Source organism: Carettochelys insculpta, chromosome 19 (assembly GCF_033958435.1).
Source record: "Carettochelys insculpta isolate YL-2023 chromosome 19, ASM3395843v1, whole genome shotgun sequence".
NCBI lineage: Eukaryota > Metazoa > Chordata > Testudines > Carettochelyidae > Carettochelys > Carettochelys insculpta.
The window spans coordinates 13,662,447-13,676,485 of record NC_134155.1 but is presented as its reverse complement, the minus strand read 5'-3'; the positions used below and the strand labels follow the sequence as shown (position 1 = coordinate 13,676,485).

Here is a 14,039-nt window from a genome sequence, read left to right as displayed (position 1 = left end):
TGTTTCAAGGGACCACATACTGTGTGTAGGTCATGTATATTTCAATGTGAAGTGATACCTATCATATGGGAGAAGAGCAGGAAGCAAGGGAAGGAAAAAAAGAAAAAGTATTTGGGAATAGGGCGGAGTGGCTGTTGTGGTGAGCCATAATCCAATGTCCCTATTCCATCTGTGATTTTTAGTGTTTAACAAATTTATTTAAATTCCCAGGCTTGTCCTCTGAAGACATTGTACAGATTTCCTCGTGGATGAGGACTGAAAGGTCATCCACTCACAGGGCATTTATCTTTTTTTCATTTTCCTGTGCACTCATGTGAAAGTGTAGTGATTGGTGTCACCCATGTAGTAGTTGAGTCATTTAGTATGCTGGAAGAAGGTACTCTACATGTGTGTGAACATGCTAATCAGTGGTATTTCCCCATGGATCTTGGTGCTCTCTGCTTTCTCCAGTTATGTAAGAGGGTGGGTGAATTTTCCACGCTAGGATCTGTAGGAAACAGCTAAAACATAGGCTGCTTCCTGGCCTGAATATACCTGTGGGGGAAGGGAAGGGAGGAATAGAAGGCATTGCTTCTCTTTTGAGCAATCAGGCTGCTGGACTAAATGAAATGAATGGGGTTTTTCATTAACTATGTAGGGAGGGATAGCTCGGTGGTTAGAACAGTAGCCTTGTAAACCCAGGGTTGTGAGCTCAATCTTTGAGGTGGTATTTCAAGGGCTTGGGGGAGAGGTTAGATTAAAAAAAAAAAATCTGCCAGGGATGGTGATAGGTCCTGCTGTGAGTGCTGGGGATTGGACTCAGGACCTCTTGAGTTCCTTTCCAGTTCTACATGAGAAGGGCGTCTCTGTGCTTCAACTGAAGGCAAATGTGTCAGCTAAAGACTTATGTCAGGATGGACTTGTCTGTCCCAAAATATTAGGGTCCAAATGCATTCTTTCTGATGTATGCTGCCTGGTTCTGTTGCCTTATGGCACCAAAAGTACATATAGTGACTTGGGTATACATGCAAATCTCTTTCCAAGCTTTTAAGTGAAACCCATCAAAAGACCACAAAATGCATCCTGCTGTCTTCCTTGCTGGCAAATTCTGGGAGGGCTGAGCATGCATGCCAGTTCAGGCTATTTCATGTATGCTGCAAGAAATCTTGCAAAGAAGTGTATAAACTACTGCAGGGATATGTTTCAATGGGGGGGTCTCTTCCAGAACACAGACGTTGTAGAGTAAGTAGATATACAGTATGTCTGGATCCTCAACACGTAAGAGCATAGTACGCTCTTACAAAGGACAATTAGTATCATCATCATAATATAGAAAAGAAAACTGAAGTACGGAAGAGGAAGTGGCTTGTTCTGGGTTCCACAAAAGGTCAGTAGCAAAACACCCGCTGTCTGGATTTCTAGTCCAATGAAGTTGTAAATGAGGATGGATAAAGTAAAGGCTACAACAGTAAAACCGAGCAACTTTCAGCATTTTTTCTTGAATATTCACAAGCAAAAACTGAACCACCTCAATGGCAAAAAGTAAATTTAAAATACATATTTGTATTGTTGCAAGTCTAGAAGTTATTTGGTGTTGTCCCTTTAGTTGGCTTTTTAAGTTAAGAACCCCTGTTCCCGCTTCCCTGCAGTATAGTCCCCATCCCTTCTCCCTCTGTGATGAGCTCCAATGGGATTTCCTGCTGATTCAGTAGACAGAAAGCACACAGCCAAGGGTGCTGTAGTGCTGTGTTCTGGCTTTGTTTCTCATGTACAGAGGGATACTTTCCTGTACTGCAGCCAGAGGTGGCTGCAGCGCAGAGGAAGAGGTCGCTGCCTTGGAGTTCATCTCAGCATGACAAACAGGGACCTTTTGTAAGGCAGAGGGATAATTGCTGTGGTGTGTGTTTATTCTACAATAAAACAAACAAGGTCTGTTGTTTCCATCCTATTGGGTCCCTGCTGACCTCAGTGTAAGGAACAGCAGTTAGGTTAAAATGGGCTTGTGATTAAATTTTGATGTAAGGGATTTGCCTTTTGATCTTCAAAAGCCTCCTTCAGAGATTGTAGACCCTGGAAAGATGCTTATCTGCTTGGAAGCTCCTGGGTCACTTTCCTCATTCTGGTTTGTAGGTAGCACCTGGCACTGCAGCAGCCCAGTGTACTTTCCAATCTGGTTCTTGTAAACCACATGGGGTGTAGACCTGGTGGGCTCAGCTCCTGATACAGTGGGGCCACACTGCTCTCTCTGATGGAATACTCTGCAGCTGCAAGGTGCTGGGCTCTCTGAGGAAGGGTGGTTGCCTTTTGCAAGAGCAGGCCCACTTGTTGGGATTTCCCTAGAGAGCCGGGATGAGCAGTGTCAGCTGTGGCACCCAGGTCCTGCATTGTGGTAAATTGAGGCATTGGGGAGGGGGGTCAGCTGCACTCTGCCCGTCCCATCCACTCTCATTCAGCCTCCCCTAGATTTCTCCCCTGCCCCCATCCTCTGCAGAGCGCTCGAAGCTGCGTGCTTGGGCATCCAGTCAGGGGAGACTGCAATGTTGCCCTGCTGACTAGCAGAGTGCCCACAGCCAGCCCGGCTTTTACTGGTGGCATAGGCACCCGCCTTGGTGCACACACCCATTTTACTCTGCACAGGGGTGGGAACAGTGCACACGAGGATGGAAATGATTACACGGGACATTCGTCCCAGCCCTCGGACTCGGCTCCAGTTTCCCTCAGACTCCCCTGTGGGGGTGAGCCCAACACCCGCCGTCCCAACATCCTCCTCCCGCCCCCAGACCATGACCCCACCCTCCCCAGCCCGCTCCGGGGGGGTGACCCCCCAAACTCCCCTTATCCGCCCATGGGGTGACCCATCCCCCCGCCCCGCCAGCTCCAGTGGGATGATCCGCGGGACCCGCCCCGAGAGCAGGTCACGTGGCGCAGGACTCCCCAGGTCACGTGCCGGGGGTCCGGCGTTGCCTTGGCAGCGGCGGAGGCGGCAGAGGCTCCAGCGCAGTCGTCCCGGCTGAGCGGATGCGCCCGGGTGCTGCCCCCGCCGGCTGCGTGAGTGACGTGCTCGCCTGGGGACGGGCGCTAGGCCTGGGGACGGGGCGCCCCGGAGGTGCCGGGGGTGGGGGGAGCAGCATCTCTGCTGTGGCCCGCGGCATGGGGCGGCGGCAGCGCAGCCGGGGGACCAGGGCGGGGGCTCGGGCCTTGACTGGGGGCTCTGCCCGGCGAGGGACCCCCGGCTGCTGAGGAGGGGGCAGGCCCGCGCCGGGGCCGGTGGAGAAGGGGGAACATCAGTGTCTCGCCGTCGCCCTCGGGGTGTGTGTGTCGGTCTGTCTGTCTGTCTGCGTGATGGCTCCATGCGCTCCCTCCCTGCCCCCCGCAGGCACCAGTTGCCTACGTGGTGAAACCCTGCGAGGGTCGCTTGAAGTCCCCGAGCCGGGGAAGGGGTGGTAGAGCCTCCCCCCAGCGTCTGGAACCTGAGAGGGGACCCAGGGTCCTGAAGCCCAAGTGCGTAGTCAGTGCTATGATTCATCCAGCAAATGATCGTGCACAGTCTGCACGGTGGATCAGAGACAGGAGAAGGAAGTGCACCCGTGGGCCCGAGTAGTGTCCTCATTACCTGGCGGTGCGGAGATCCCTGTGTGAATTTCAAATTGTGTGTGGGTAGCTGAGATCTAAAGCCTTTCCCTGCAATATTTGCTGCTGTCAGGGGAAATGTGGGAGAGAGTGAGATCAAAAGCAATATTAACTGGCCCAGGCAGAAAGCTTTCCATCTTCCGTACACTCCACTGCAATGAAGTATAGTGGGGACAGCTATAAATCCAGGACCACTGATGTCAGTAGTTATCCCAGGAATGACTTTGACCCAGTTAGTTTGCAGTGTTGCATGGACATGTTGGCTCAAGGATATATGAGAAACAAGGTAGGTGACTTCATCGGTCCAGTAAAAGATGTTATCTCACTTACTGTGTCTTTTTCGAGGCCCAGTTTGATTATTAGACTGTGTAAGAGTCTCCTTACTCTGTCTTGTCACTTGGTCCAAAACTAGATATGACATTATGCTGGTAAATAGGCTGGAGAACACTATGCTGATGTGGCAGATGTGGAAGAGCACTACCTTCCATTTCTTCCATGCTGTGAGAGGCAACAGCTGGTGGTTCTGTCCCTGTCATATTGCAAGGCGGGAGATTGGGATTCTGAAAATAACTCCGACTCTCTATTCGGTTGCTTGGCTATAGTTATCATGCAGTAAAACTGTTCTATTAAAGACACCATCCGTACAGGGATCTCCTATCTCAGCTCTCAGAACCATCCAGTCATTTCCCATTGCAGTCAACAAAGGTGCTCCCACTAATTTTTTTTGTTGCTTGTGGTGATGTAAAATCCTGTTTAATTGGTTAACCGGTTAAATAGTTGGTTTAATCAATGAACCAATTAAAGTGGGGTGACTGGGGAGGCCACTCCAGCCCGGGTTGGAGTGGCCTCCCCAGCTGCACCCCTGCTTCTTGTGATGCACTGTGGATTAGGGTTGCTCCAGCAAGGCTGGAGTGCCTTCACCTGTAGCGTGCCAGGGACCTTGCCTGGATGGAGCTTCTGCAGGCAGCGATGCACTCCAGCATAGCTAGAGCAGTCCCTGTCCCCAGTGTGCTACAGGCAGGGGTGCTCTAGCTGGGCAGAGCAGACTCAGTCCCTGTCCCTGTCCCTATGGATGGGCCTGCTCTGTCTGTGCTGGAGCCCCCACAAAGGCAGCAGCTCTACTCCAGCCCCCTAATGTTTAACCTTAACCTGTAAGCCTCATTTGGTTTGGATAACACTTACTGGTTAACCATTAACATCTCTAGTTGCTTGGCAGGCTTTGGATTTTTCTTATTTGTCTGTTGCAGTGCTGTTTACAATTATTTTAGGAAATCCATGCAGCTATTTGCACTCCTTAGTCCTCTACTAATGATATTTTTTAAAAAAGGAAAGATTATTCACTTGTGAATCTGCTTCTTGAAATATCATGCAGGAGGCTCACTTGCCTCTCTGGTTCTAGAGCCTTCTCCTCCTTTTTTTGCAAGGATGTTTCTGAGAGAGTCATTTTGCTTTGAGTTGTTATTGTCACATGCTTTGGGATGTTTTTGTGGACATTTTATTTCTAAATGGAAATAAATTGGGAGCTCTTGGCTCTTGCCCACTTCAGGAACTGAGTAGGGATATGCCAAAGGCAGCAGCTGCTAATGCGAGATGACCCACTGTGTGAGAGGGCCAAACCTGAAATAATAAAGTGTGAGGATTCTCTCTCAGGGTATCTGCAAAATAGTAGAAATTGCTGGTGAGTAGCTTTCCCTTGTTTTTCCACAGTAACCTGTTGTACTCCTGGTTCATCATGACATGTAGAAGTAGGATCCATTTTAAAATAGCCTATGGAATGCAGGCAGTTTTCCCTTATTGTCGGCAGTTGGGTTACACTTATCTCCATCACTGCTTGAAACCCAGGGGAAAATGTTGATGTAGTTATGTGCATGGTTCCCATTTGTACTGCAAGGATGTCAATAAAAAATAACTTGTGCCAAACTAGGTGTTTTTGACCTTGCAGTGTGCTGCTGAGATGAATTAGTACCACACCACATGTGTTCTTATGCATGCACCTGTTCCTTCCAGATGCATATAAATATTTATAGTGTTAAATGCTGAGGTGGTCCAGTTCTGCAACAGCTTGTGTGTTACCCCCATAGACATCAGTGGAAGTCTTGTTGGTATAAGGATTGATTGCAGGACCAAGGTCTTTGTTGTTTATCTGAAACCTCCTAATTAGGATATGAATCGCAAACAAGCATGTGCCAGAGTTCACAAACACTGCTCAGTGAAATTCTGCTCTATATTCATGAGTAGCAATGTCATCACAACTCAAGAGGTTGCCTCATAGTGTTAATGAAGGTGATGTTTGGGTCATGGCCAGTATTGTAAGGAGTCACTTGAAATAATCTTGCTGGTTTAGCTCACTTTTTATATAGTAGTTTGAATCTGAAGTTGTCTGAATTTTTATGAAGCTACATAGTTGAGAAGTAAAACCTGATTTCCTCTTAAGAGTCACAGCTTTCCCTTCACTAAGTGAGGCTGATGGAAGTAAAGAACCACAAATATTGGTCATAAATATTGGCTGACAAGTGTGGAATGGGGTAAATGGGTTAGGAAATCCACAGCTGTCCCTTTCAAGCTGCCAGCAAGTTCAATTGCTATGCATTCAGCTCCTATCTGAGCAATCTCAGGTCTGGGGAGGAAGCTGAACCCATGCAAAATCAGTTGTGATCTGTGGTGTGATTGTTACAGTTCAGGGCAAGTGCACCTATGTTCCCCTGCTGTGGCCCAACAGTGACACTTATTTTTTGGGCTTCCAGCTCCACTTGTTACTTCTCTTGAGTAGAGACTCCTCTTTTCCATATGACTGGGGTTTTCCCCAGGCTGCACAGTTCCCTCTTACTCTGAAGTATTCTCAGCAAACCAGGCTTCCTAAACAGGCCCGCACCTGTACTTGATTTTCTTTTTGGAGGCATCTGACCAGCTGAACAGTCAACTGTTATGTTGCCGCTTAGCTTTTCACAAGCAAGTGCATTTATTCTCAAGATTAAAAGCGCTACAGTGAAAACATTAAAACTACAGAAGAATGTACACACATTACATGCTAGAACTTAGACGTGCCCCAAGCTCCAACAAGGACTTTGGTAGGAGTCAGTCCTTCAAAACCCATACAGGAGATTTTCTGTCGTCACAATTTAATACCAGCCTTAGGTCAGAATACGTTAGTCTTTCCTTTGTACAGTTTGGGCCTTTGATATTGTGATTCCAGAACAGGTAATCAGTAGATAATAGTCCTCCTTTCAGGGTGTAGTATAGCTTCTAAGGGTTGGACTTCTGCATAAGTGGAGATGGGTATTTGCATTTGTCTCCCCTAAAATTTTCCCCAGTCAAACCACTTGGCTCTTTTTGTTTAAAAGTACGCTTTTGTCAGGCCCATGTTTCCAAATAATTATTTGAAGCTCATAAAACATCCCAGGTTCAAATCCCTAAAGTGGTTACATGCAGTCTTTGCCCGCATTGATACATAAACTTTGCCTTTTATACAATGGACTCAAAAGCTTACTTCAATTTATTTCAGTAAGATTTTTCAAGAATGTTGCAGGAAATTACTATATCTTCCGTGATGCGTTAATTTAGAAAATAATTAAAACTGACTCACTGAATGCAGTAGCTGATATTACAGCAGTGCTTTAATGAGAAGTTTTTTCAGGCACATGCCCGTAATGCCATATGGAATTACTTTGAAAATAAAGTAGAAAGGACAAGCAAGATGTTCGATTGAAAAAAGGGGCAACCATCTTAAAACAAGCAAATAAGAAGTGGGAGGGCAGAGTCAAGTGCTGGTTTAAAGTTGAAAAGCAAACTGGCAGCAACCTAGAGATATGAATTTTGACTATCACCAGCCCATCCTGCACTCATGCTGAAAGTAGTTTATAATCTTACTTACGTAGTCTTTCCCTGTGTACCTCCCATAGGCATTCACAGCAGTTACTTATGAGCAGGGAGTAGAGATTAGAGCTCTATATATGATGCAGTCCAGTTTACATTAAAAACATTCTTCTTGGGAGGTACAGGTAACTTTTTTTTTCTGGATTCCTATCCATATCCATTCCTATGCGTACAAATCAGGCTAATAGAACAGGCTCTGGGATTGCATACTTGTTCTTTCTGTCATTGCTATCCTGAACATACAATTATTTTATTTCTCTAGAATTGTTTCATCATGAGTGCTGAGTTAAATGTCCCAACGGATCCTGCCACTCCTGCTTGCGGCTCTGAACCTGGCACAAAGGGCATGGATTATCGGGACTGGGTCCGACGCAGCTATCTGGAATTGGTCACTTCAAATCATCACTCTGTTCAGGCCCTCGCATGGAGAAAACTCTACCTGAGCCGAGCCAAGCTCAAAGCTTCCAGCAGAACGTCTGCTCTGCTCTCTGGATTTGCTATGGTATGTTTTTATAGTTGCTGGATTGTGAAATGTTGAGTTCTGTAAAACTTTCTGTTAATAGGGGCTGTTCTCTATACATGGAATAGAATATTCCACACTTTCCTTATTAGGTTAGTAAGGAATCTATGTGTGTATTTTTTGTTTGGCTGCTGTTGAAAATTTTTAACACCGAGGTCAGCTCTATGAAGACATTTGTTGCAGTGTTGTGGTATCAGTGGCCTAGAAATAGTCCATTGGAGCCCTGAACCCCATGCCCCAAAGTATCAGATGGCCTGTTGCTAACTCACAGCCAGCAAATGTGTTTGGCGTAAATAGAACACTTGCATAAAAGTGATGAGCTTCCTTTGTCTTGCCTCTGGATCTCACTCGGTGGTGGTTGGAATTGGAAACTCCTCTCCCTGTGCACATGCAGCAGATGTGGGTTGTGGTGAGGAAATAGAGGAAGTAACACTGCTCAGGCAAATGCACACCTGGTATCATGGCTTTTTAGTTCCTGAGGGCTTGTCTTTTGCATATATCTGTGTAAGGAGGCATGTTGTGTGAGGTAAGAGAGAAGGGTGGGAAGGGATTTCAGAAGAGGAGAGAGAGAAACTGCATCCATAGAAGAGCTGTGGTTTGCTTTTAAGCTTGCTTTTTTTTTTAAACAGTGTGATGGGATTTTTTCTGGATTTTTTGCCAGCAGATGAGGGAAGTGATTATTTTCCTCTCTTCAGCACTGGTGAGGCAGCTTCTGGAGTACTGTGTCCAATTCTGGGCCCCCCCCATTATATTGAGAATGTGGACACGCTGGAGAGAGTCCAGCAGAGGGCAACAAAAATGGTTAGGTCCTTGGAGCACATGACTCCTGAGGAGAGGTTGAGGGATTTCAGGTTATTTAGTTTACAGAAGAGTGAGGGAGGATCTGATAGCAGCCTTCAACTACCTGAAGGGATGTTCCAAAGAGGATGGAGAGAGAAGACAGAATGAGGAACAATGATCTCAAGTTGCAGTGAGGAATGTCTAGGTTGAATATTATCAACAACCTTTTCACTAAGAGGCTGGAGAAGCACTGGAATGGGTTACCTAGAGAGCTGGTGGAATCAGCTGGAGGTGCCCTGGCTGGGTTTAGTTTTAGTTGGGATTGGTCTACGAAAATGAATTGCAAAGCTACTATTAATGTGAGTGGAAACAGAATTTGTATCTCTGACTCCCAATTTATTTCAAATGGCCGTGCTAATAGGATGTAATAATTGAGCTGGTGTCTTGTATAGAACCTACAACAGCTGTTTCACATAAAAGCTTTATAAAAGTGGGAGCACCTGGTTCAGTGAAATCTATTCATCTAACACAATGGTTACTAGTAATAGAGAGGTAGCCGTGTTAGTCTGTACTCCAACAAAGCAAAGCAGCAGAAATGTAGTGATTTAAAGACTAACAAAATGATTTATTCAGTGATGAGCTTTCGTGGGACACTCATTTCATCAGATCAGTTTCATTTCCAATTCAGACTGACATTTATAAGTACAGAGGACTGAAAAAATATTGCAATAAAAACTGACAAATCAAATAGGATTGAAGGAAGGGGGTAAGGGGTGGGGGGATGTTAAGTGTCCTGTCCGAGATAATTACGAGCATCAGAGAAAGGGAAGCAGTCCTTGTAATGCATGAGGTAATTGTTGTGTCTGTTCATACCACGTGTTAATGTGCTGAATGTGAATATGTACTCAAACTCACAAATCTCTCAGTCTAATCTGTAGTTAAATTCTCTGCGTTCGAGGATACAAATTCTCAGGTCTTAGCAGAATGGCCCACTCCATTGAAGTGTTCACTGACCAGCTTATGTGTATTGAGTTTCTTGATGTCTGCCATGTGTCCATTTATTCTTTGGTGAAGGTTTTGCCCAGTCTGTCCAATGTACATAGTGTCAGGGCATTGTTGGCACATGATAGCATCTATAATGTTGCTGGATGTGTGTGACAATGTGGCTTTGATCTTGTAACTAACATGGTTAAGTCCAGTGATGGTATCCCCAGAATAAATAAGGGGACAAAGTTGGCAGTGGGGTTTGCTGCAAGCAGAAGTTCCAGGATTAGTATCACTGTAGCGTAGCCTGTGATTGCTGGCAAGAATCTTTCTCAGGCAAGGAGGTTGTCTATAGGAAAGGACAGGCCTGTCACCTAGAGCCTTCTGGAGTGTAGTATCCTGATCCAGAATAGGTTGTAGATTCTTAATGATGCATTGCAGGAGTTTGAGTTGTGGGCTATAGGTGATGAAAAGTGGTGTTCTGTTGTTGATCTTTTTGGGCCTATCTTGAAGTAGCTGGTTTCTGGGTACTGTTCGTTCTGCTTCCACTAAACTCCTGTGAACATATTGAGATTCCTTCTGACAGGGACTGATCTGGTTCTGGTGGGCCCACTGATGTGGGGGGCAGAGGGTGCAACTGCCCCAAGGCCTGATGATTCAAACGGGCCTGAGGCTCCTTGCTGCAAGCACTGTTGCAGCAATGTTGGTGGCAGCTTATGCCCTTTAAATCACTGCTGGAACCCTGTGGCTGGAGCCCTGGGTAGTGCTGAGGTGGGTGGGGTTGGAAGCACTCTGAGTAGTGGTGAAAGCTGGCCGCCTCTAGCCCCACCACTTCTGTGCAAGGCTCTGTCCTTTCCAGTAATGCAGAGCTGCCTCCCTCCTCTGCAGCTTTGCCCAGGGACCTGGCAGTTCTTTTGGCTCCTCTGTATGTCCATGTCTAAAACCCAACCACATAGGACCCTTTTTTATTAATGGGTCTTTGTGATGGGGCCTGACTGGAATACAAAATCAGGGTGAGTAAGCCTCAACACGTTTGGTTTTATTACTTTGCTTACTGACATGCATGCTTAAATCAGTGTAAAACCAATAAATACAGCTGCAAAAAATTTGAACAATATGCTGAAGATTGACTAAAGGAGACAGTATCTGACTACTACGGACATACAGGGTATTTATAATGTATTGCACTTAACTCAGGATTTTCCAAGTGCTTTACAAAGATTAAATTTCATAGCAAATTTGCGATATGGGTATGCTAAGTATTTTTCTTGTGTTATAAATTGGGAAACTGAGGCACAATGCAGTTGTGTGACTTTCCCAAATTCATGCAGCAAGCCAGTGGTAGAGGTGGACTGGCATGGGTCCTGATGCTCAGTCCGCTTGCTCTGTCGGACATGTGCCATTTCTATTTCTCACATGGAGCTTTACTTAATGAAATGGTAAAACTGAACAGTGTATGTACAAAATGATCAAATACACTTTATAGTGAGCAGCTGTGAAGCAAATTTCTGTACAGTGTGCTGGAAACAAAAAATGCATTTATTAGCGTTATTTAGCATGCACCACACAGCTAAGGTTCATTTCTCTTGAATATTTAATAGTTTTGGAAATTGAGAGAGAGACTCTGGATGGAAATAAGTTCTTGTATCTGCCCATATTTATAGTGATAAAAAGATGTAAAATAACAGGAGGCACCTATTTAACCAGAGAATAATTAAATTATTCAATAGCTCGGAGATAATATCACTTACCCAGTACCCAGGATTACAATTTTTTTTGTCTTAACCCTTAATACACCAACAGTCGTTTGTTTCCTATCATGCGATTACTAACGATGAGAACTGAATATATGCAATGAACTACATATTGTCTGTACTGTCATCTGTGCCAAAGTTACACTTGTTTCCTAATAAGTCCCCCCTTTGAACATTTCATTTGTTATTATTCATAGGGGACAGTTTAAGGGAGAGTCTGCTTTAAAAAAAAAAATAAAAAACATGGTAAACAATTTCCTTTGGCTTTGGGGCTGACTTTGTCTTTAGACCTTGAGAAAGGGAAAGACATGGCCTGTGCTTGCATCTTTAGAAAACAAGAATTATCCATTAGGTCTCAGTTCAGGAAGGCACCTAAGCATTCTTTCTGAAGAAGGATGCTTTCCTGAACTGGAGCCTCGAAAAATGAGATATGGAAAATCTAACAACTGATCATCATCTTTTCCCCCCCTAGGTTGCGATGGTGGAGGTGCAATTAGAGATGCAGTATAAATACCCCCAAATGCTGCTGATTGCATTCAGTGCCTGCACAACAGTGTTAGTAGCAGTTCATCTTTTCGCCCTGCTCATCAGCACCTGCATTTTACCTAACGTGGAAGCGGTGAGTAACATACACAACCTGAACTCCATCAGTGAATCCCCACATGAACGCATGCACGTCTACATAGAGCTGGCCTGGGGTTTCTCTACAGTCTTGGGAATCCTCCTTTTCCTTGCTGAAGTGGTGCTTCTGTGCTGGATAAAATTTCTGCCTGTGGACTCCACTATGAAAAATGAGACTACCATTATCCAAAAGCCCAGTGGTCATGCTGGCTGGCAAGCAGCTCTGGTCTCCACCATCATCATGGTTCCCGTGGGTCTGATTTTTGTTGTCTTCACTATTCACTTCTACCGTTCTCTTGTACGGCACAAAACAGAGCGACATAACCGGGAGATTGAAGAGCTTCACAAACTGAAAGTACAGTTAGATGGACATGACAGAGGGTTGCAGGTAGTGTGACGTGACAGAGGGTTGCAGGTAGTATCATAGAGGAACGGGGATCTGTTCAAAGCAAATAATTTTGCTGAGGCTAAGAGCAAAATAAACATTTTGCTAACAGGAGCAACCCAAATCAATGATTTCTGAGGGTCTAACAATTTAAAGTGCTAACTGCCTGATTTATAGGTCAGTGGATTCTCATGCTTTTCCAGACAACAGGGTCTCTGACCTATTTCTGGTCCTACACAACTGCGTACGTAAGTTATACTGGCATACAGTTAAAGCCCAAAACTTTATCTACTTTAACATAATGTTCGGGAAGCTTGTTTCCAAATTGTTGTGTTTTAACAATGTAACATTCTTTTGCCAAGAGTGAAACTATATGACAAAAAAGAGCTACTGTTTTTGTAGGACCTATTGTGTTTGGGTTATTTTTAAATGTCAGAGATCCTTGCTGGCTGTGCAATAGCAAACAGACAATTGACTGTTTCCAGGTTGAGATAAGTGGCATTATCTCTTACCACTCTGAGGATGTTCTGGAACACTGTGTGTTGGTTACCTTTATTGCAACTTGTATGTTCCAGAAACAGGTAATGAGAATGATGCAGCGAGTTAGAAATCAGCAGTCTTAGTACAACTGTCCGCTCTCTTCCTATTGCTTAACTCTCCTTTACAGTATGGGCGAGAGAATTTCAGAGTGTTGTGAGGGTGAGAAGCTCTGTTTTGCCAGCTTCACTAGTAACCATTCGTTTACAGTGAATGCATACCAAGAGCTTTTCATATTACTGATGATGAAAGTTCATGTGTCCAGGAAAGGCATACAGGTATTTTCATTTTAACAAGAAAGACATTGTTAAAGCAGGAAGCTAACTGGGAATTTAAAAAGACCTGCAATGGATTTTTGAAGGCCTATAAAAAGCAGATAGCACATGGCACAGTGCTGAAATCTGACACTTTTTTATAAAATTTGTTTTGTATATACCAGAATGCTTTGTGTGTTTTGCTGTCCTAGTTTGCCATGAAGGGCTTGATGTTCAGATCCCATGCTTTTCCTTTTTTCTTTGTGGTAGTTGTGCTTGACAGAGGTCAGCATTCATACCCCTTAGGGAAGAAAGCATCTTGCATTTTCTCATCCTGTGCATACACCTTGTGGCACACAGAGCTGCATTTTTTAGTTTGGGGTGAGTCAGATCCAGCCTTTCTCATTCGAAATGGAAAACTGTGTGCAGTTCAAGTACTATCACATTTCACTTGTTGGTTCTATTTCAGCGGGGGAGGAAGCGATTCTTGTTTGTGCTCATAGTATGTGTCAAATTTGTAAAGTGTTGCAGCATCTTTCAGGGTGAAAGTATAAATAAGGTCACAACTAATTACAAGTAATTCCTGCACAGGCAAAATATTGTTCTGCAATCAATAGTTTGAGCTTTAAAGGAAAAGTTACACTTCAGCTACAGAAGTATTTCAAAATATTTAAGCAAAATTGTCCTGTCCAGTCTCATCATGCTCTGTATTCTGCAGGATG

At 44.7% G+C, this 14,039-nt stretch overlaps 1 protein-coding gene across 2 annotated transcripts; it reads left to right on the top strand.

Moving 5' to 3' along the window:
* Positions 1 to 2,971: 2,971 nt before the first annotated feature.
* On the top strand, positions 2,972 to 13,244 carry ORAI2 (ORAI calcium release-activated calcium modulator 2). 2 transcript variants are annotated; one of them, XM_075014027.1, is made up of 3 exons: positions 2,972 to 3,027; positions 7,745 to 7,984; positions 11,993 to 13,244. In XM_075014027.1, the coding sequence occupies exons 1-3, from the start codon at positions 2,998 to 3,000 to the stop codon at positions 12,536 to 12,538; spliced, it is 816 nt and encodes a 271-aa protein (XP_074870128.1). In that variant the 5' UTR covers positions 2,972 to 2,997; the 3' UTR covers positions 12,539 to 13,244. The 2 variants fall into 2 exon arrangements, with proteins under 2 accessions (XP_074870128.1, XP_074870127.1); XM_075014026.1 differs by lacking the exon at positions 2,972 to 3,027 and adding an exon at positions 3,380 to 3,895.
* Positions 13,245 to 14,039: the final 795 nt, after the last annotated feature.